At 59.2% G+C, this 22,291-nt stretch overlaps 2 protein-coding genes across 3 annotated transcripts in view; one reads left to right on the top strand and one right to left on the bottom strand.

The window, feature by feature from the left end:
- Positions 1-18,451, top strand: part of AHNAK2 (AHNAK nucleoprotein 2) — a 32,062-nt gene extending 13,611 nt beyond the window's left edge. Inside the window, exon 7 of the mRNA XM_030930432.1 lies at positions 35-18,451. Coding sequence (XP_030786292.1) covers positions 35-17,641 — 17,607 coding nt within the window. The 3' untranslated portion in view covers positions 17,642-18,451. The remainder of the gene's footprint in view (positions 1-34) is intronic.
- The window catches only part of PLD4 (phospholipase D family member 4), a 14,754-nt gene continuing 10,374 nt past the window's right edge, over positions 17,912-22,291 (bottom strand). Inside the window, exon 12 of one of the 2 annotated variants that reach the window (XR_004057281.1) lies at positions 17,912-20,857. The gene's annotated coding sequence lies outside the window, so the exon portion shown is untranslated. The remainder of the gene's footprint in view (positions 20,858-22,291) is intronic. The other variant, XR_004057282.1, reaches the window with a different exon arrangement.

Below are 22,291 nucleotides of genomic sequence, written 5' to 3'. Positions count from 1 at the left end.
TGCTACCAACAGATTCCCTCTCCCTATGTTTCAGGACACGGATGTCGCTGATGGGTGCAGAGAGACCCCCACGAAAACTCTGGAAGGAGATGGGGACCAAGAGAGACTCATCTCCAAACCCAGGGTGGGGAGAGGCAGGCAGACCCAGAGGGAGAGGCTCTCTTGGCCAAAATTTCAATCCATAAAGAGCAAGCGGGGGCCAGGACCCCAGAGGTCACACAGCTCGTCAGAGGCCCACGAGCCCAGGGACGCACATGACGTGTCCCCTACAAGCACAGACACAGAGGCCCAGCTTGCAGTGGAGCGCCAAGAGCAGAAGGCAGGGCCGGGCAGCCAGAGGAGGCAGAAGTTCCTCAACCTGAGATTCAGGACAGGCTCGGGACAGGGCCCCTCATCAACAGGAGAGCCAGGCGGGGGGTCCCAGAGAGGGGTGGGCCGTGCTGGGGTCCTGGAAGAGTTGGGGCCCTGGGGTGATAGCCTTGAGGACACTGGGGCTGCCACAGGCAGCAGGAGAGAGGAGAGGGCAGAACAGGATCGAGAAGTGACGCAGTTGCCCACAGAGCTGGGTGACCCTAGAGCTTGTGAGGGAACCCCTGAGGAAGGGGGACTCAGGGCAGCCAGGTTCCACAGAAAGACCCTGGAGGGGCAGGCACAGGAGACAGCAGTGGCCCAGAGGAAGCCCAGGGCCCAGCCAACTCCTGCAATGAGCTGGGAGGGTGAAGGTGAGGGACTGCAGAGCCTGGAAATTGGGATCGCCAGACTGTCCTTGAGAGACACAACCGAAGGAGGCACACAGATCGGCCCACCCAAAATTAGGGTGCGAGTACACGATTTAAAGACACCAAAATTTGCATTTTCCACCGAAAAAGAGCCAGAAAGAGAAAGGCGCATTAGTGCCCCACAGCGAGGGAAGAGACAGGACCTGTCCTCAAAAGTGGGTACTGGCCTGAATGTTGAGGAGGTGGAAGGAGCAGGGTGGGAACCAGGCAGGGAGCCAGCCATACACGCAGAAGCACAAGAGGGTGAAGGAGATGGAGAAGGACTACAGAGGACAAGGATCAGCCAGGAACAGGACAAGGTCGGGGAAGACAGAGAAGGACAGATGAGAATGCCCAAGTTCAAGATACCATCCTTAGGATGGTCGCCAAGCAAGCAGGCAAAGACAGGGAGAGAAACAGCCACACAAGACACAGAGCAGGAAAGGGCAGGAGAGGCCATAGCAACAGCCGACAGAAGAGAGCAGGGAGGCACAGAGGCAGGACTAAAAGACAAGGAAGATAGAGACTCAGTGACAAACGAAACAAAATTACAATTAACACATGACCAAAAACCCTTGAAAAAGGAACAAATTCTGAAAGAAAAGGATGTGGCTACCAAAGACAGCAAGTTCAAAATGCCCAAGTTCAAGATGCCGTCCTTCGGGGTGTCAGCCCCAGGCAAGTCCATGGAGGCCACGGTGGACGTGTCTGCCCCGAAGCTGGAGGCCGACATGAGCCTCCCCTCCATGCAGGGTGACCTCAAGACCACTGAGCTCAGCATTCAGCCCCCTTCTGCTGACTTGGAGGTCCAGGCTGTCCAGGTGGACGTGACATTCCCGGAAGGCCACGTGCCCGAAGGAACCGGCCTCAAAGGGCACCTGCCCAAGTTGGAGATACCAAGTTTGAAGATGCCCAAAGTGGACCTCAAAGGCCCTCAGGTGGATATCAAGGGCCCCAAGCTCGACCTGAAAGGCCCTAAGGCGGAGGTGACGGCCCCCGATGTGGAGGTGTCTCTGCCCAGCGTGGAGGTGGACGTCCAGGCCCCAGGAGTCAAACTGGTTGGCGCGCAGCTGGAGGGGGACCTATCCCTGGCCGACAAGGACGTGACCACCAGAGACAGCAAATTCAAAATGCCCAAGTTCAAGATGCCATCCTTCGGGGTATCGGCCCCAGGGAAGTCCATCAAGGCCTCGGTGGACGTGTCTGTGCCAAAGGTGGAGGCCGACGTGAGCCTCCTCTCCATGCAGGGGGACCTCAAGACCACGGACCTCAGCATTCAGTCCCCTTCCGCTGACCTGGAAGTCCAGGCTGTCCAGGTGGATATGAAGCTCCCGGAGGGCCACGTGCCCAAGGGAGCTGGCCGCAAAGGGCACCTGCCCAATGTGGAGATGCCAAGTTTGAAGATGCCCAAAGTGGACCTCAAAGGCCCCCAGGTGGATATCAAGGGGCCCAAGCTGGACCTGAAAGACCCCAAGGCAGAGGTGACGGCCCCCGACGTGGAGGTGTCTCTGCCCAGCCAGGAGGTGGATCACGAGGCCCCGGGAGTCAAGCTGGACGGCGCGCGGCTGGACGGGGCCCTATCCCTGGCTGACAAGGATGTGACTGCCAAAGACAGCAAATTCAAAATGCCCAAGTTCAAGATGCCATCCTTCGGGCTGTCTGCCCCAGGCAAGTCCATGGAGGCCTCGGTGGACATGTCTGTGCCGAAGGTGGAGGCCGATGTGAGCCTCCCCTCCATGCAGGGGGACCTCAAGACCACGGACCTCAGCATTCAGCCCCCATCCGCCGATCTGGAGGTCCAGGCTGGCCAAGTGGACGTTACACTCCCGGAGGGCCACGTGCCCGAGGGAGCCGGCCTCAAAGGGCACCTGCCCAAGGTGCAGATGCCTAGTTTCAAGATGCCCAAAGTGGACCTCAAGGGCCCCCAGGTGGACGTCAAGGGCCCCAAGCTGGACCTGAAAGGCCCCAAGGCGGAGGTGACGGCCGCCCACGTGGAGGTGTCTCTGCCCAGCGTGGGGGTGGACGTCCAGCCCCCGGGAGACAAGCTGGACGGTACCCGGATGGAGGGGGAACTGTCCCTAGCTGACAAGGACGTGACCGCCAAAGACAGAAAGTTAAAAATGCCCAAGTTAAAGATGCCATCGTTCGGGGTGTCGACACCAGGCAAGTCCATGGAGGCCTCGGTGGACGTGTCTGCGCCGAAGGTGGAGGCCGACGTGAGCCTCCCCTCCATGCAGGGGGACCTCAAGACCACGGACCTCAGCATTCAGCCCCCTTCCGCTGAGCTGGAGGTCCAGGCTGTCCAGGTGGATGTGACGCTCCCGGAGGGCCATGTGCCCGAGGGAGCCGGCCTCAAAGGGCACCTGCCCAAGGTGCAGATACCCAGTTTCAAGATGCCCAAAGTGGACGGTAAGGGCCCCCAAGTGTACATCAAGGGCCCCAAGCTGGACCTGAAAGGCCCCAAAGCGGAGGTAACAGCCCCCGACGTGGAGGTGTCTCTGCCCAGCGTGGAGGTGGACATCCAGGCCCCAGGAGCCAAGCTGGACAGCGCACGGCTGGAGGGGGAACTGTCCCTGGCTGACAAGGACGTGACTGCGAAAGACAGCAAGTTCAAAATTCCCAAGTTCAAGATGCCGTCCTTCGGGGTGTCGGCCCCAGCCAAGACCATCGAGGCCTCGGTGGACGTGTCTGTGCCAAAGGTGGAGGCCGACGTGAGCCTCCCCTCCGTGCAGGGGAACCTCGAGACCACGGACCTCAGCATTCAACCCCCTTCCACTGAGCTGGAGGTCCAGGCTGTCCAGGTGGACATGAAGCTCCCAGAGGGCCACGTGCCTGAGGGAGCTGGCCTCAAAGGGCACCTGCCCAAGGTGCAGATGCCCAGTTTCAAGATGCCCAAAGTGGACCTCAAGGGCCCCAAGCTAGACGTGAAAGGCCCCAAGGCGGAGGTGATGACCTCCGACATGGATGTGTCTCTGCCCAGCGTGGAGGTGGACATCCAGGCCCCAGGAGCCAAGCTGGATGGCGCACAGCTGGAGGGGGAACTGTCCCTGGCTGACAAGGACATGACTGCCAAAGACAGCAAGTTCAAAATGCCCAAGTTCAAGATGCCATCTTTCGGGGTGTCGGCCCCAGGCAAGTCCATGGAGGCCGCGGTGGTCGTGTCTACGCCAAAGGTGGAGGCCGACGTGAGCCTCCCCTCCATGCAGGGGGACCTCAAGACCACAGACCTCAGCATTCAGTCCCCATCCGCTGACCTGGAAGTCCAGGCTGTCCAGGTGGACGTGACGCTCCCAGAGGCCCACCTGCCTGGGGGAGCTGGCGTCAAAGGGCACCTGCCCAAGGTGCAGATGCCCAGTTTCAAGAGGCCCAAAGTGGACCTCAAGGGCCCCCAGGTGGATGTCAAGGGCCCCAAGCTGGACCTGAAAGGCCCCAAGGCGGTGGTGACGGCCCCCGACGTGGAGGTGTCTCTGCCCAGCGTGGAGGTGGACATCCAGGCCCCGGGAGCCGAACTGGACCACACGCGGATGGAGGGGGACCTGTCCATAACCGACGAGGATGTGACCACCAAAGACAGCAAGTTCAAAATGCTCAAGTTCAAGATGCCATCCTTCGGGGTGTCAGCCCCAGGCAAGTCCATTGAGGCCACAGTGGACGTGTCTGCCCCAAAGGTGGAGGCCGACGTGAGCCTCCCCTCCATGCAGGGGGACCTCAAGACCACTGACCTCAGCACCGAGCCCTCATCCGCTGAGCTGGAGGTCCAGGCTGTCCAGGTGGACGTGAAGCTCCCGGAGGGCCATGTGCCCAAGGGAGCTGGCCTCAAAGGGCACCTGCCCAAGGTGCAGATGCCCGGTTTCAAGATGCCCAAAGTGGACCTCAAGGGCCCCAAGCTGGACCTGAAAGGCCCCAAGGCGGAGGTGATGACCCCTGAAGTGGAGGTGTCTCTGCCCAGCGTGGAGGTGGACATCCAGGCCCCAGGAGCCAAGCTGGACAGCGCACGGCTGGAGGGGGAACTGTCCCTGGCTGACAAGGACGTGACTGCGAAAGACAGTAAGTTCAAAATGCCCAAGTTCAAGATGCCGTCCTTTGGGGTTTCGGCTGCAGGCAAGTCCATCGAGACCTCGGTGGACGTGTCTGTGCCGAAGGTGGAGGCTGACGTGAGCCTCCTCTCCATGCAGGGAGAACTCAAGACCACGGACAAAAGCATTCAGTCCCCTTCCGCTGAGCTGGAGGTCCAGGCTGTCCAGGTGGACATGACGCTCCCGGAGGCCCACCTGCCCAAGGGAGCCGGCGTCAAAGGGCACCTGCCCAAGGTGCAGATGCCCAGTTTCAAGATGCCCAAAGGGGACCTCAAGGGCCCCCAGGTGGACGTCAAGGGCCCCAAGCTGGACCTGAAAGGCCCCAAGGCGGAGGTGACGGCCCCCGACGTGGAGGTGTCTCTGCCCAGCGTGGAGGTGGAAATCCAGGCCCCAGGAGCCAAGCTGGATGATGCACGGCTGGAGGGGGAACTGTCCCTGGCTGACAAGGACGTGACCACCAAAGACAGCAAGTTCAAAATGCCCAAGTTCAAGATGCCATCCTTCGGGGTGTCGGCCCCAGGCAAGTCCATCGAGGCCTCGATGGACGTTTCTACACCAAAGGTGGAGGCCGAACTGAGCCTCCCCTCCATGCAGGGGGACCTCAAGACCACTGACCTCAGCATTCAGCCCCCTTCCGCCGAGCTGGAGGTCCAGGCTGTCCAGGTGGACGTGAAGCTCCCAGAGGGCCACATCCCCGGGGGAGCTGGCCTCAAAGGGCACCTGCCCAAGGTGCAGATGCCCAGTTTCAAGATTCCCAAAGTGGACCTCAAGGGCCCCAAGCTAGACGTGAAAGGCCCCAAGGCAGAGGTGACGGCCCCCGACGTGGAGGTGTCCCAGCCCAGCGTGGAGGTGGACATCCAGGCCCTGGGAGCCAAGCTGGATGATGCACGACTGGAGGGGGAACTGTCCCTGGCCGACAAGGACGTGACTACCAAACACAGCAAGTTCAAAATGCCCAAGTTCAAGATGCCGTCCTTCGGGGTGTCGGCTCCAGGCAAGTCCATCGAGGCCTCGTTGGACGTGCCTGTGCCGAAGGTGGAGGCCGATGTGAGCCTCCCATCCATGCAGGGGGACCTCGAGACCACTGACCTCAGAATTCAGTCCCCTTCTGCTCACCTGGAGGTCCAGGCTGTCCAGGTGGACGTGACGCTCCCTGAAGGCCGTGTGCCCGAGGGAGCCAGCCTCAAAGGGCACCTACCTGAGATGGAGATGCCCAGCTTGAAGATACCCAAAGTGGATATCAAAGGCCCTCATGTGGATATCAAGGGCCCCAAGCTGGACCTGAATGGCCCCAAGGCAGAGGTGACAGCCCCCGACATGGAGGTGTCTCTGCCCAGCATGGAGGGGGACATCCAGGCCCCAGGAGTCAACCTGGATGACGTGTGGCTGGAGGGGGACCTATCCCTGGCTGACAAGGATGTGACCGCCAAACACAGCAAATTCAAAATGCCCAAGTTCAAGATGCCATCCTTCGGGGTATCAGCCCCAGGCAAGTCCATGGAGGCCTCGGTGGACGTGTCTGCGCCGAAGGTGGAGGCCGACGTGAGCCTCCCCTCCATGCAGGGGGACCTCGAGATCACTGACCTCAGCATTGAGCCCCCATCCGCTGAGCTGGAGGTCCAGGCTGTCCAGGTGGACGTGAAGCTCCCGGAGGGCCACGGGCCCGAGGGAGCCGGCCTCAAAGGGCACCTGCCCAAGGTGCAGATGCCCAGTTTGAAGATGCCCAAAGTGGACCTCAAAGGCCCCCAGGTGGATATCAAGGGGGCCAAGCTGGACCTGAAAGGCACCAAGGTGCAGGTGACAGCCCCCGACGTGGAGGTGTCTCGGCCCAGCGTGGAGGTGGAAATCCAGGCCCCGGGAGCCAAGCTGGATGATGCCCAGCTGGAGGGGGAACTGTCCCTGGCCGACAACGACGTGACCGCCAAACACAGCAAGTTCAAAATGCCCAAGTTCAAGATGCCATCCTTCGGGGTGTCGGCCCCAGGCAAGTCCATCGAGGCCTCGGTGGACGTGTCTGCGCCGAAGGTGGAGGCCGACGTGAGCCTCCCCTCCATGCAGGGGGACATCAAGACTGATGACCTCAGCATTCAGCCCCCATCCGCCGACCTGGAAGTCCAGGCTGTCCAGGTGGACATGACGCTCCCGGAGGGCCACGTGCCTGAGAGAGCCGGCGTCAAAGGGCACCTGCCCAAGGTGCAGATGCCCAGTTTCAAGATGCCCAAAGTGGACCTCAAGGGCCCCCAGGTGGACGTCAAGGGCCCTAAGCTGGACCTGAAAGGCCCCAAGGCGGAGGTGACGGCCCCCGACGTGGAGGTGTCTCTGCCCAGCGTGGAGGTGGACGTCCAGGCCGGGGGAGCCAAGTTGGACCACACGCGGATGGAGGGGGACCTGTCCATAGCTGACAAGGACATGACCGCCAAAGACAGCAAGTTCAAAATTCCCAAGTTCAAGATGCCATCCTTCGGGGTGTCGGCCCCAGGCAAGTCCATCGAGGCCTCGGTGGACGTGTCTGCGCCGAAGGTGGAGGCCGACGTGAGCCTCCCCTCCATGCAGGGGGACATCAAGACTGATGACCTCAGCATTCAGCCCCCATCCGCCGACCTGGAAGTCCAGGCTGTCCAGGTGGACATGACGCTCCCGGAGGGCCACGTGCCTGAGAGAGCCGGCGTCAAAGGGCACCTGCCCAAGGTGCAGATGCCCAGTTTCAAGATGCCCAAAGTGGACCTCAAGGGCCCCCAGGTGGACGTCAAGGGCCCTAAGCTGGACCTGAAAGGCCCCAAGGCGGAGGTGACGGCCCCCGACGTGGAGGTGTCTCTGCCCAGCGTGGAGGTGGACGTCCAGGCCGGGGGAGCCAAGTTGGACCACACGCGGATGGAGGGGGACCTGTCCATAGCTGACAAGGACATGACCGCCAAAGACAGCAAGTTCAAAATTCCCAAGTTCAAGATGCCATCCTTCGGGGTGTCGGCCCCAGGCAAGTCCATCGAGGCCTTGGTGGATGTGTCTGTGCCGAAGGTGGAGGCCGACGTGAGCCTCCCCTCCATGCAGGGGGACCTCGAGACCACAGACCTCAGCATTCAGTCCCCTTCTGCTCACCTGGAAGTCCAGGCTGTCCAGGTGGACATGACGCTCCCGGAGGGCCATCTTCCCGAGGGAGCCGGCGTCAAAGGGCACATGCCCAAGGTGCAGATGCCCAGTTTCAAGATGCCCAAAGTGGACCTCAAGGGCCCCAAGCTGGACCTGAAAGGCCCCAAGGTGGAGGTGATGACCTCCGACATGGATGTGTCTCTGCCCAGCATGGAGGTGGACATCCAGGTCCCAGCAGCCAAGCTGGATGGTGCACGGCTGGAAGGGGAACTGTCCCTGGCTGACAAGGACGTGACTGCGAAAGACAGTAAGTTCAAAATGCCCAAGTTCAAGATGCCGTCCTTTGGGGTGTCGGCCCCAGGCAAGTCCATCGAGGCCTCGGTGGATGTGTCTGCGCCGAAGGTGGAGGCTGACGTGAGCCTCCTCTCCATGCAGGGAGAACTCAAGACCATGGACAAAAGCGTTCAGCCCCCTTCCGCCGAGCTGGAGGTCCAGGCTATCCAGGTGGACTTGACGCTCCCGGAGGCCCACCTGCCTGAGGGAGCTGGCGTCAAAGGGCACCTGCCCAAGGTGGAGATACCCAGTTTGAAGATGCCCAAAGTGGACCTCAAGGGCCCCCAGGTGCACATCAAGGGCCCCAAGCTGGACCCGAAAGGCCCCAAGGCGGAGGTGACGGCCCCCTACATGGAGGTGTCCCGGCCCAGCATGGAGGTGGACATCCAGGCCCCGGTGGCCAAGCTGGACGGTGCCGGGATGGAGGGGGACCTGTCCCTGGCCGACAAAGACGTGGAGGCCAAAGACAGCAAGTTCAAAATGCCCAAGTTCAAGATGCCATCTTTTGGGGTGTCGGCTCCAGGCAAGTCCATCGAGGCCTCGGTGGACGTGTCTGTGCCGAAGGTGGAGGCCGATGTGAGCCTTCCCTCCATGCAGGGGGACCTCAGGACCACGGACCTCAGCATTCAGCCCCCTTCCGCTGACCTGGAGGTCCAGGCTGTCCAGGTGGACGTAACGCTTCCGGAAGGCCACGTGCCCGAGGGAGCCGGCCTCAAAGGGCACCACCCCAAGATGGAGATGCCAAGTTTGAAGATGCCCAAAGTGGACCTCAAAGGCCCCCAGGTGGATATCAAGGGCCCCAAGCTGGACCTGAAAGGCCCCAAGGCGGAGGTGACGGCCCCCGACGTGGAGGTGTCTCTGCCCAGCGTGGAGGTGGACCACCAGACCCCAGGAGTCAAGCTGGATGGCGTGCGGCTGGAGGGGGACCTGTCCCTGGCCGACAAGGACGTAACCGCCAAAGACAGCAAATTCAAAATGCCTAAGTTCAAGATGCCATCGTTCGGGCTGTCTGCCCCAGGCAAGTCCATGGAGGCCTCGGTGGATGTGTCTGCGCCGAAGGTGGAGGCCGACATGAGCCTCTCCTCCATACAGGGGGATGTCAAGACCACGGACATAAGCATTCAGCCCTCTTCTGCCGATCTGGAGGTCCAGGCTGGCCAAGTAGATGTGAGGCTCCCGGAGGCCCACCTGCCCGAGGGAGCCGGCCTCAAAGGGCACTTGTCCAAGGTGCAGATGCCCAGTTTCAAGATGCCCAAAGTGGACCTCAAGGGCCCCCAGGTGCACATCAAGGGACCCAAGCTGGACCTGAAAGGCTCCAAGGCGGAGGTGACGGCTCCCGACGTGGAGGTGTCTCTGCCCAGCGTGGCGGTGGACGTCCAGGCCTCAGCAGCCAAGCTGGACGGCGCGGGGCTGGAGGGGGACCTGTCCCTGGCCGACAAGGACATGACCGCCAAAGACAGCAAGTTCAAAATGCCCAAGTTCAAGATGCCGTCCTTTGGGGTGTCGGCCACAGGCAAGTCCATCGAGGCCTCGGTGGACGTGTCTGTGCCAAAGGTGGAGGCTGACGTGAGCCTCCCCTCCATGCAGGGGGATCTCAAGACCACGGACCTCAGCATTCAGCCCCCTTCCGCTGACCTGGAGGTCCAGGCTGTCCAGGTGGACGTAACGCTTCCGGAAGGCCACGTGCCCAAGGGAGCCGGCCTCAAAGGGCACCTCCCCAAGATGGAGATGCCAAGTTTGAAGATGCCCAAAGTGGACCTCAAAGGCCCCCAGGTGGATATCAGGGGCCCCAAGCTGGACCTGAAAGGCCCCAAGGCGGAGGTGACGGCCCCCGACGTGGAGGTGTCTCTGCCCAGCGTGGAGGTGGACCACCAGACCCCAGGAGTCAAGCTGGATGGCGTGCGGCTGGAGGGGGACCTGTCCCTGGCCGACAAGGACGTAACCGCCAAAGACAGCAAATTCAAAATGCCTAAGTTCAAGATGCCATCGTTCGGGCTGTCTGCCCCAGGCAAGTCCATGGAGGCCTCGGTGGACGTGTCTGCGCCGAAGGTGGAGGCCGACATGAGCCTCTCCTCCATGCAGGGGGACGTCATGACCACGGACATAAGCATTCAGCCCCCTTCTGCCGATCTGGAGGTCCAGGCTGGCCAAGTGGATGTGAGGCTCCCGGAGGCCCACCTGCCCGAGGGAGCCGGCCTCAAAGGGCACCTGTCCAAGGTGCAGATGCCCAGTTTCAAGATGCCCAAAGTGGACCTCAAGGGCCCCCAGGTGCATATCAAGGGACCCAAGCTGGACCTGAAAGGCTCCAAGGCGGAGGTGACGGCTCCCGACGTGGAGGTGTCTCTGCCCAGCGTGGCGGTGGATGTCCAGGCCGCAGTAGCCAAGCTGGACGGCGCGGGGCTGGAGGGGGACCTGTCCCTGGCCGACAAGGACGTGACTGCCAAAGACAGCAAGTTCAAAATGCCCAAGTTCAAGATGCCGTCCTTCGGGGTGTCGGCCACAGGCAAGTCCATCGAGGCCTCAGTGGACGTGTCTGTGCCAAAGGTGGAGGCTGACGTGAGCCTCCCCTCCATGCAGGGGGATCTCAAGACCACGGACCTCAACATTCAGCCCCCTTCCGCTGACCTGGAGGTCCAGGCTGTCCAGGTGGACGTAACGCTTCCGGAAGGCCACGTGCCCGAGGGAACCAGCCTCAAAGGGCACCTCCCCAAGATGGAGATGCCAAGTTTGAAGATGCCCAAAGTGGACCTCAAAGGCCCCCAGGTGGATATCAGGGGCCCCACGCTGGACCTGAAAGGCCCCAAGGCGGAGGTGACGGTCCCCAACGTGGAGGTGTCTCTGCCCAGCGTGGAGGTGGACCACCAGACCCCAGGAGTCAAGCTGGATGGCGTGCGGCTGGAGGGGGACCTGTCCCTGGCCGACAAGGAAGTAACCGCCAAAGACAGCAAATACAAAATGCCTAAGTTCAAGATGCCATCGTTCGGGCTGTCTGCCCCAGGCAAGTCCATGGAGGCTTCGGTGGACGTGTCTGCGCCGAAGGTGGAGGCCGACATGAGCCTCCCCTCTGTGCAGGGGGACATCAAGACCACGGACCTCAGCGTTCAGCCTCCATCCGCCGACCTGGAAGTCCAGGCTGTCCAGGTGGACATGACGTTCCCGGAGGACCACGTGCCCGAGGGAGCCGGCCTCAAGGGGCACCTGCCCAAGGTGCAGATGCCAAGTTTCAAGATGCCCAAAGTGGACCTCAAGGGCCCCCAGGTGCACATCAAGGGACCCAAGCTGGACCTGAAAGGCTCCAAGACAGAGGTGATGGCTCCCGACGTGGAGGTGTCTCTGCCCAGCGTGGACGTGGACGTCCAGGCCGCAGCAGCCAAGCTGGACGGCACGGGGCTGGAGGGGGACCTGTCCCTGGCCGACAAGGACGTGACCGCCAAAGACAGCAAGTTCAAAATGCCCAAGTTCAAGATGCCGTCCTTCGGGGTGTCGGCCCCTGGCAAGTCCATCGAGGCCTCGGTGGACGTGTCTGTGCCAAAGGTGGAGGCTGATGTGAGCCTCCCCTCCATGGGTGACCTCAAGACCACGGACCTCAGCATTCAGCCCCCTTCCGCTGACTTGGAGGTCCAGGCTGTCCAGGTGGACGTAACGCTTCCGGAAGGCCACGTGCCCGAGGGAGCCGGCCTCAAAGGGCACCTCCCCAAGATGGAGATGCCAAGTTTGAAGATGCCCAAAGTGGACCTCAAAGGCCCCCAGGTGAATATCAAGGGCCCCAAGCTGGACCTGAAAGGCCCCAAGGCGGAGGTGACGGCCCCCGACGTGGAGGTGTCTCTGCCCAGCGTGGAGGTGGACCACCAGACCCCAGGAGTCAAGCTGGATGGCGTGCGGCTGGAGGGGGACCTGTCCCTGGCCGACAAGGACGTAACCGCCAAAGACAGCAAATACAAAATGCCTAAGTTCAAGATGCCATCATTCGGGCTGTCTGCCCCAGGCAAGTCCATGGAGGCTTCGGTGGACGTGTCTGCGCCGAAGGTGGAGGCCGACATGAGCCTCCCCTCTGTGCAGGGGGACATCAAGACCACGGACCTCAGCGTTCAGCCTCCATCCGCCGACCTGGAAGTCCAGGCTGTCCAGGTGGACATGACGCTCCTGGAGGGCCAAGTGCCCGAGGGAGCCGGCCTCAAAGGGCACCTGCCCAAGGTGCAGATGCCCAGTTTCAAGATGCCCAAAGTGGACCTCAAGGGCCCCCAGGTGGATGTCAAGGGCCCCAAGCTGGACCTAAAAGGCCCCAAGGCGGAGGTGACAGCCCCCGACGTGGAGGTGTCTCTGCCCAGCGTGGCAGTGGACATCCAGCCCCTTGGAGCCCAGCTGGACCACACGCGGATGGAGGGGGACCTGTCCGTAGCTGACAAGGACTTGACCACCAAACACAGCAAGTTCAAAATGCCCAAGTTCAAGATGCCATCCTTCGGGGTGTCGGCCCCAGGCAAGTCCATCGAGGCCTCGGTGGACGTGTCTGTGCCGAAGGTGGAGGCCGATGTGAGCCTCCCCTCCATGAAGGGGGACCTCGAGACCACTGACCTCAGCATTCAGCCCCCTTCCGCTGACCTGGAGGCCCAGGCTATCCAGGTGGACGTGACATTCCCGGAAGGCCACGTGCCCGAGGGAGCCGGCCTCAAAGGGCACCTCCCCAAGATGGAGATGCCCAGTTTCAAGATGCCCAAAGTGGACCTCAAAGGACCCCAGGTGGATATCAAGGGCCCCACGCTGGACCTGAAAGGCCCCAAGGCAGAGGTAACGGCCCCCAACATGGAGGTGTCTTTGCCCAGCGTGGAGGGGGACCTCCAGGCCCCAGGAATCAAACTGGATGGTGCGCGGCTGGAGGGGGACCTGTCCCTGGCTGACAAGGACGTGACCACCAAAGACAGCAAATTCAAAATGCCCAAGTTCAAGATGCCATCCTTCGGGCTGTCCGCCCCAGGCAAGTCCGTGGAGGCCTCGGTGGACATGTCTGCGCCGAAGGTGGAGGCCGACGTGAGCCTCCCCTCCATGCAGGGGGACCTCAAGACCACGGACCTCAGCATTCAGCCCCCATCCGCTGAGCTGGAGGTCCAGGCTGTCCAGGTGGATGTGAAGCTCCCGGAGGGCCACGTGCCCGAGGGAGCCGGCCTCAAAGGGCACCTGCCCAAGGTGCAGATGCCCAGTTCCAAGATGCCCAAAGTGGACCTCAAGGGCCCCAAGCTGGACCTGAAAAGCCCCAAGGTGGAGGTGACGGCCCCCGACGTGGAGGTGTCGGCCCCCGTCGTGGAGGTGTCTCTGCCCAGCGTGGAGGTGGACATCCAGGCCCCAGGAGCCAAGCTGGACGGTGCACGGCTGGAGGGGGAACTGTCCCTGGCTGACAAGGACGTGACCGCCAAAGACAGCAAGTTCAAAATGCCCAAGTTCAAGATGCGGTCGTTCGGGGTGTCGGCCCCAGCGAAGTCCGTTGAGGCCTCGGTGGACGTGTCTGTGCCAAAGGTGGAGGCCGACGTGAGCCTCCCCTCCGTGCAGGGTGACCTCAAGACCAGTGACCTCAGCTTTCAGCCCCCTTCCACCAACCTGGAGGTCCAGGCTGGCCAGGTGGACGTGAAGCTTCTGGAGGGCCACGTGCCTGAGGGAGCCAGCCTCAAAGGGCACCTGCCCAAGGGGCAGATGCCCAGTTTCAAGGGCCCCCAGGTGGACGTCAAGGGCCGCAAGCTGGACCTGAAAGGCCTCAAGGCGGAAGTGATGGTCCCCGATGTGGAGGTGTCTCTGCCCAGCATGGAGGTGGACGTCCAGGCCCCAGGAGCCATGTTTCACGGCGTGGGGCTAGAGGGGGACCTGTCCCTGGTCCACGAGGATTTAGCTGCAAAAGACAGCAAGTTTCAAGTGCAAAAACTGAGCACGTCTGGTGCTGAATGGTCGTCAAAGAAAGTTTCCATGTCGTCCTCTGCAATCAAAGGAAATGTTACATTCCGTGAGAAGACTTCAGCATTTCCCATTGTGGAGTCTGTTGTTCGTGAAGGTGATCTTCATGATCCATCATGCGACAGTAACCTGGGGCTTGCTGTTGGAGAAGCTGGAGTGGATTCGAAGTTTAAGAAACTGCATTTTAAAGTGCCCAAAGTTTCATTTTCTTCTGCCAAAACTCCTAAAGATAGTTTAGTCTCAGGTGCAGAATCTAGCGTAGGTCTTTCGACGATTCCCTTATCATCTTCAGAATCCTCAAGTTGTGAATTACAACAGGTTTCAGGCGGTTCAGAGCCATCCACGCAGATGCCTAAGCTTGGTTTGACTGGGTTTCCATCATCCAGGCTTGATCTCACTGGTCCTCACTTCGAATCTTCTATTCTCTCTCCCTGTGAGGGTGTTACACTGACAAAATACCAGGTGACCGTTCCCAGAGCTGCCTTGGCCCCTGAGCTTGCTCTGGAAATTCCTTCTGGGTCTCAGGCTGAGTTTCCTCTTCCCAAGACAGAGTGCTCTGCTGACCCACAGCCTCCAGAGGGAGTTCCAGTATCTGGAACGGAGAGTCACTCTGGTCCACCGAAGTCCATGATTCCTGTTTCTCTTGGTCAGGTGTCTTTTCCTAAATTCTATAAACCAAAGTTTGTGTTTTCAGTTCCCCAAATGTCAGTTCCTGAGGGAGACTTACATGCAGCAGTGGGTGCCCCAGTCATGTCTCCTCTTAGCCCTGGAGAGGGAGTGCAGTGCCCCTTGCCAAGCACCCATCTGCCATCCCCAGGCACCTCTGTGTCCCAGGACCCAGAAGAGCTTGTGGCCTCCTTGCAGACATCAGTAGCGGCCCCCGGAGAAGCCTCTTCTGAAGATGCTGACCACGAAGGGAAAGGGAGTCCCTTCAAAATGCCTAAGATTAAGCTTCCATCATTTAGGTGGTCCCCGAAGAAGGAAGCAGGGCCAAAGGTGGACCCAGAATGCAGTGTGGAGGACTCAAAACTCAGCCTGGTTTTAGACAAGGATGAAGTGGCCCCGCAGTCTGCCATGCACATGGATCTGCCTCCTGAGAGGGATGGAGAGAAGGGAAGGAGCACAAAGCCTGGCTTCGCCATGCCAAAACTTACACTTCCCAAAATGAAGGCTTCTAAGAGTGGGGTCAGCCTGCCACAGAGAGACATGGATCCTTCTCTTTCTAGTGTCACAGCAGGGGGTAGCTTTCAAGACACAGAAAAGGCCAGCAGTGACGGTGGTGGGGGAGGACTTGGTGCAACAGCAAGTGCCACAGAAGGTGAGGGTGTGAACCTCCCCTGTCCACAGGTCCGCATTCCCAGTTTGGGCTTTGCCAAACCTGATCTCAGATCCTCCAAGGCCAAGGGGGAGGTGAGCCAGTCTGAAGCTGACCTGCCTCTTCCCAAACATGATCTATCTACCGAAGATGACAGCAGAGGATGTGGGCTCGGGGATGTCCCAGCAAGCCAGCCTTGTGGGGAGGGGATCGCTCCCACACCTGAAGACCCCCTCCAGCCATCCTGTAGAAAACCAGATGCTGAAGTCCCCACAGTGGAAAGCCCAGAGGAGGAAGCCACGCCCAGGGACTCGCAGGAAAGCTGGTTTAAAATGCCCAAGTTCCGCATGCCCAGCCTTAGGCGCTCTTCCAGGGACAGAGGCGGGGCTGGAAAGCTGGAAGTGGCTCAGACACAGGCACCGGCAGCAACAGGGGATGAAGCAGCAGCTAGAGTCAAAGAGTTCCTTGTTTCTGGGTCAAACATAGAGGCAAGTATGTCCCTACAGCTCCCAGAGGCAGATGCAGAAGTGACAGCTTCTGAGAGCAAATCATCCACAGATGTTCTAAGGTGTGATCTTGACAGCACAGGCTTGAAGCTGCACCTTTCCACTGCTGGGGTGACTGGGGATGAGCTTTCCACTTCTGAGGTCGGGATCCATCCAACCAAAGGACCTCTCCCTCTTCAGATGCCTGGCATGAGGCTTCCAGAAACCCAGGTTCTTCCAGGAGAAATAGATGAGACTCCTCTTTCCAAGCCAGGACATGACCTTGCCAGCATGGAGGATAAAACAGAGACATGGTCATCCCAGCCTGAAGGTCCACTTAAACTGAAAGCTTCAAGTACTGATATGCCATCCCAGATTTCTGTGGTTAACATGGATCAACTGTGGGAAGATTCTGTACTAACTGTCAAATTCCCCAAATTAAAGGTACCGAGGTTCTCCTTCCCTGCCCCCAGCTCAGAGGATGACGTGTTCATCCCCACTGTGAGGGAAGTGCAGTGTCCAGAGGCAAATATTGACATAGCCCTTTGTAAGGAAAGTCCAGGGCTCTGGGGAGCCAGCATCCTGAAGGCAGGTGCTGGGGTCCCCAGGGAGCAGCCTGTGGAGCTTAACCTGCCTTTGGAAGCTTCCCCAATTTCAAAGGTCAGAGTGCATATTCAGGGTGCTCAGGTTGAAAGTCAAGAAGTCACTATACACAGCATAGTGACACCAGAGTTTGTAGATCTCTCAGCACCCAGGGCTTTTTCCACTCAGATTGTGCGGGAATCAGAGATCCCTGCATCAGAGATTCAAACACCTTCATATGGATTTTCCTTATTAAAGGTGAAAATCCCAGAGCCCCACACACAGGCTAGAGTGTGCACAACAGTGACTCAACACTCTGGGACTCAGGAGGGCGCAGAAGGGCCTCCCACACAAGCCGCCCCAGGAGTAGACTCCATTTCTGGAGATCTCCAGCCTGACACTGGAGAACCATTTGAGATGATCTCTTCCAGCATCAATGTACTGGGACAGCAAACACTCACATTTGAACTTCCTTCTGGCCACCAGCTTGCAGACAGCTGTTCAGATGAGGAGCCAGTAGAAATTCTTGAGTTTCCCCCTGATGATAGCCAAGAGGCAACCACACCACTGGTGGATGAAGGCAGGGCTCCAAAAGAGAAACCAGAAAGTAAAAAATCTGGTCTGCTCTGGTTTTGGCTTCCAAATATTGGGTTTTCCTCTTCTGTTGATGAGACAGGTGTCGATTCCAAAAATGACATCCAGAGATCTGCTCCCATTCAAACACAGCCTGAGGCACAACAAGAGGTAGAACTGCCTAAAAAACAGGAGAAGACAGGCTGGTTCCGATTTCCCAAATTAGGATTCTCCTCATCTCCTACCAAGAAAAGCAAAAGCACTGAAGATGAGGCAGAGCTGGAAGAACAAAAACTTCAAGAAGAAACAATCACCTTTTTTGATGCCCGAGAAAGTTTCTCCCCTGAAGAGAAGGAAGAGGGTGAACTGGTCGGGCCTGTGAGCACTGGGCTGGACTCCAGAGTGACGGTGACATCCGCAGCAAGAACAGAGTTAATCCTGCTAGAGCAGGACAAAAAAGCTGATGATGTAGGCAAAGACTCAGTCCTGTGACCAAATGAAGGCTGAGAGGTATCGCTCATCAGCACAAGAGAGATGCAAAAAACTAAGTTGGAAAGTAAAGGCTACACACACATATGGAGCACCCCATCCCACAGCACATTACATCCACCTCACTTCACAGAACTGAGAACAGAGCAGAAATGACCAGAACACCTTTGTCACCATCACACAGCCCTCCTAAAATGGAACCAAAGCTTTGGATGCAAAGAAGGCACCCTGACTTCCCACAAGACACCAGAATTCACACGGTACTCAGAGGCGTTGCTGGGAAAGTTTGTTGGTCTTTATTAGATAAATTTCAAGAAACCTGTCCATAATACCCAACAGAACATGAGTGTTTCTTTGAGGAAAGGGTTCTAATGTCCGTGGTGTATGAGTAGTTTTTGGTATAACTTCTTTCCTGCTGCTGCTGCTTCCTGGCAAACATAGTTTTCCTATTTCAGGCAGAGTGCGGTATATTCCAGGAGACACTGTTTCCTTCTCTCTTAGCTTACTTCTTTGTTGAATGCTCACTAATGGCAAGCTTCAAGATGTTTTGTGTGACAGTACACACGTGCTAGGCAGAAGGGTGATGGCAGCCAGTGGCTGGCAGCCGGGCCAGCAGAAGCCAGGACATCTGTGAGTTACCATTCTCATCTATCCATGTCCACTTGCTTGCCAGCATCCACCAGTGCCTTGTCAGCGTGCACGGTCCCACACTGTGGCCCCTGAGTCTCCTAATGTACACGCTGCAGCCAGAATGCAGATGGAGCTGGCTTGGCTGTTCCCTGGATGGGCAATAAAGAAAGTGCTGCATCCCATGGTGAAGGCTGCTGAGGTCTTCTGTCTACGGGTGGAAGTTTACCAGTGCTTTCCTCCCACACAGTCTGGTCTTTACTAAGTAGCTCTAGAGAACAGTCAAGGAGGAACATTAGAGTGGTTGCCTATGTATCATCCATTTGTCCAGGTCCTCCTCTGAGCTAGAGGCTGTGAGGAAGACAAGGAAGATAGGGCTGAGTTCACAGTGTGGCAGGGACACTGTGAATCCTGGTCTCTCAACCCTCCCTTCCTCCCTCCAGCTGGAGGCAGTGTGGGATGGGAGATAGAGTGCAGAGTGGGGACAGCACAGAAAGGTGTCCTTGGCCATTTTGAGTGGCCCATCATCGGAAGCTTCCTTTATCACAGAGGCTCTCTTGGGCAGCCCACAGGAAGCAAATCCATGTGGGGTAGTGGAGTGAGGTTCAAGGGTTCCCTATAGTCTTTCAGTGGTCAGATCTCTTCCCAGCTGCCCTCAGATGCCCCTGCTGGGTTCATGGGTATGCAGTGTTCAAGGGGCCAGTTGGAACTTGCCCCCAGCTCCCTCCTGGCTTGGGTGGGCTCCTGGTGAGTAGCGCTCATGGACCCCTGGGGAGGTGGCTGCTCTTATGGCTGTGGGCATGGGAGCAAGAGCTGGGCTGTAGCCAATCTGGAGGACGACAGTGCCTGAAGGGTGAAGGCCACTCTGAGGCTACCACTCCTTGTGCTGCCCTGAGAGGTTCCAGAGGGGTGACAGCTATGGGGTGCAGGAGCCTGGGCAGGGGACAGGCTGGGTTCTTTCCCCATGCCACCATGGGCATATGTTCCTTGTGCTGAGTTTGGGAGGCCCATGGGTGTCATCCAAGTTAGGGGACATAGAAGCCTCTAGAAAGTGAACTGACACAGGTCCCCTGGGGGCTCACAAGCAGGGGAAGGGGGAAGGGAAATTTGGTGGGCACTCATCCCACAGTTAAGCAAGGCTGTCACCCACTCCCTTCCCAGGGCTTCCTGCCTCCTCTACTCCAACTTGTGTGTGCCAGACAAGCTAGGTGAGTGCAGCCCAGGGAGCACTGCAGAGGGAGGAGTCTGCCTGGCTCCATGGGGCTTTTGTCCCTCTCTGATCCCAGAGTCAAGGCCTGGGATAGTGGGGACCTTGGTGCTAGAGGCCAGAGAGATAGCTGTCCCAGCACGTGAGAAGTGGCTGAGCAGCAGGGGCCCCCACAGGGTTCTCACATGGCCTTGGTTCTCTGTGTATGAGTTATCTATGCTGCATAAGAACATCACTCACTACAAATTAGCAACTTAAAACAACACACATTTATGATCTTCCAGTTTCTGTAGATCGGGAGCCTAAGTGTGGCTTTGTTGGGTTCTCTGCTGAAGGTCCCATTAGGCGTCAATCAAGGTGTCAGCTGGGGCTATGGTCTCCCCTTCAGGCATGACCAGGAAAGAAGCCACTTCTGAAGCTCACATTTAAGCTTCAGTGTTTAAGTTGAGTGTTGCTAGCCACACTCAGCTCCTGTGGATGGGATGACTGAGGGCCCCAGTTTCTTGCTAGTTGGGGGCTGGAGGCAACCCCAGTACCCTGCCACATGGGCCTCTTCACAGGACAGCTCATAGCCTAGCAGCTCACTTTATTAAAGCTAGCAAGGGATAGACTGCTATCACAGAAATGACACCCCATTACCTCTGTGTATTCTCTTGGTTACAACAAGGCACAGGTCATGCACACACTCAAGGTAAGATCACACAAGGGCATGCATAGCAGGAGGCGGGGATCATGGGAGTCATTCTAGAGTCTGCTATATTCCAGAAGGGGCCACATTGTGTTACCCTCCTGGGGTCTCTCAAGCCTTGTCAAGCTGGATTTCCTTGGGAATAGGAGTCTGCTTTGAAGTAAGCCTCTGACAGTGCCACTGAAGTGTGACTGCCAGACCCCAGGTGTATGGAGAGAGGCCTTTCACTGGATGAGGGCCACAAGCCAGTTGTCCAAATCACAACCTGGAGCACAGAGCCCTCCTAGAACACAGTCGGCAGGCCAAGTGCTCTGAGACACATTCAGGTATAAGGCCAAGAACCAGGGAGCAAACCCACACATGCAACCCTGGAGGGCAGAGCTTAGTCTGGGATGATATCAGATTCTGAGCCAGGTGTTGCCACACAGCTTTTTGGCCGATGGTTGCTGAGGAGATTTGGAGCATGGATGAAGGATAGGAAGCCACAGGGAGCAGCCACTGTAACTGCCAGAGCTTGGCTTGGACAAGTGCAGCTCACATACAAAGCAGCTCCCAGAGGCTCCTGAGGCCTTGCAGGGTTGTGTGGATCCTCATCCTCCTGCAGCATCTGCAGCAAACTTTTCACAAGCTTGGGCAGGGAGGCAGGATGGCTGTAGGAGACTTTCTGCACAGACAGAATGCTGAGGTCTAAGGCGTCCTTTAGATGGGGAAAGTATGAGGTCACCAATCGAACAGAAAAGTAACTTGTACTGTACCTTAGATGAACTTTGCTAGGTTTCCCCAAAGCAAAGAGGGAAGAGGAAGATAGGGCTGAGTTCACAGTGTGGCAGGGACACAAAAATAGGAAGGAAAAAGGTAGAGAAAGGTAGGAAAAGTAGAGAAGTACAGAAGGGTAGGAAAGTGGTGCCCCAAGACTGGGAGAGCATTCGGGGGACCCTGGGGTCCATTCAGCTCCAGTGCTCCTTCATGTCGCTGCACCCTCCCTGAACTCCAGCCTAGCGTGGCCCCGTGGACCTCCACCAGGGGAGGGTACCCTGTGGTCTTGGTCAGGAACCATCAGGTGAGACAAGCCAGGGTGCTTTGAGAAGCCTTCTGGCCCAGCATTCATAGCAGAAGAGTGGGAACAGAGTGGCCAGACCGGGGTTCGAATCCTGCATCTGCAGCACAGGTGCCCAGGTGGCTCCCAGGATAGAGTGAGTTCCAGTGGAGCTGCATCCAAGTCCTGGTCTCAGATTGGAGTCACCTTCCTGCCCTCCAGCTCAAATGCTGGTCCTCTCAGCCCCATGCACCAATCCTGGGCCCTGCATCCCCAGGACAGTCCCGCCCCCACATTCTTGGACCCGCCCTGCACAACAGCCCACAAACCACACAGCCTTGCGCACCCCTACCCTGGCAGGCCTGTCTCCCCAGCCCTCACGCGGGACCTGTACTCTTGGCCCTGGGTTCCCTCCCTCTTACCCTCCCCGTCAGGGGGGACCCTCCCAGCCACTCTCCTGATCCCCTCAGCCGCGGGTCCCCTCCCGACTTCCCCATCCCTCAGCCCCGGGTCGCCTCGCGTCCCCCCGGTCCCCTCAGCCGCCAGTCCCCTCCCACCCTCCCCGTCCCCTCAGCCCCGAGTCCCCTCTCGCCCTCCCCTTCCCCCAGCCCCAGGTCCCCTCCCCACCTCCCCGTCCCCCAACCCCGGGTCCCCTCCCCACCTCCCCGTCCCCCAACCCCGGGTCCCCTCCCGCCCTCCCCGTCCCCTCAGCCCCGCTCCCCTCCCGCCTTCCCCATCCCCTCAGCCCCGGGTCCCCTCTCGCCCTCTGTGTCCCTTGAGCCGCGGGTCCCCTCCCGCTCTCCGCGTTCCCTCAGCCCCGCTCCCCTCCCGCCCTCCCCGTCCCCTCAGCCCCGCTCCCCTCCCGCCCTCCCCGTCCCCTCAGCCCCGCTCCCCTCCCGCCCTCCCCGTCCCCTCAGCCCCGCTCCCCTCCCGCCCTCCCCGTCCCCTCAGCCCCGCTCCCCTCCCGCCCTCCCCGTCCCCTCAGCCCCGCTCCCCTCCCGCCCTCCCCGTCCCCTCAGCCCCGCTCCCCTCCCGCCCTCCCCGTCCCCTCAGCCCCGCTCCCCTCCCGCCCTCCCCGTCCCCTCAGCCGCGGGT

This window comes from Rhinopithecus roxellana, chromosome 5 (genome assembly GCF_007565055.1).
Source record: "Rhinopithecus roxellana isolate Shanxi Qingling chromosome 5, ASM756505v1, whole genome shotgun sequence".
Classification (NCBI taxonomy): domain Eukaryota; kingdom Metazoa; phylum Chordata; class Mammalia; order Primates; family Cercopithecidae; genus Rhinopithecus; species Rhinopithecus roxellana.
This window is presented reverse-complemented; position numbering and strand designations above follow the sequence as displayed.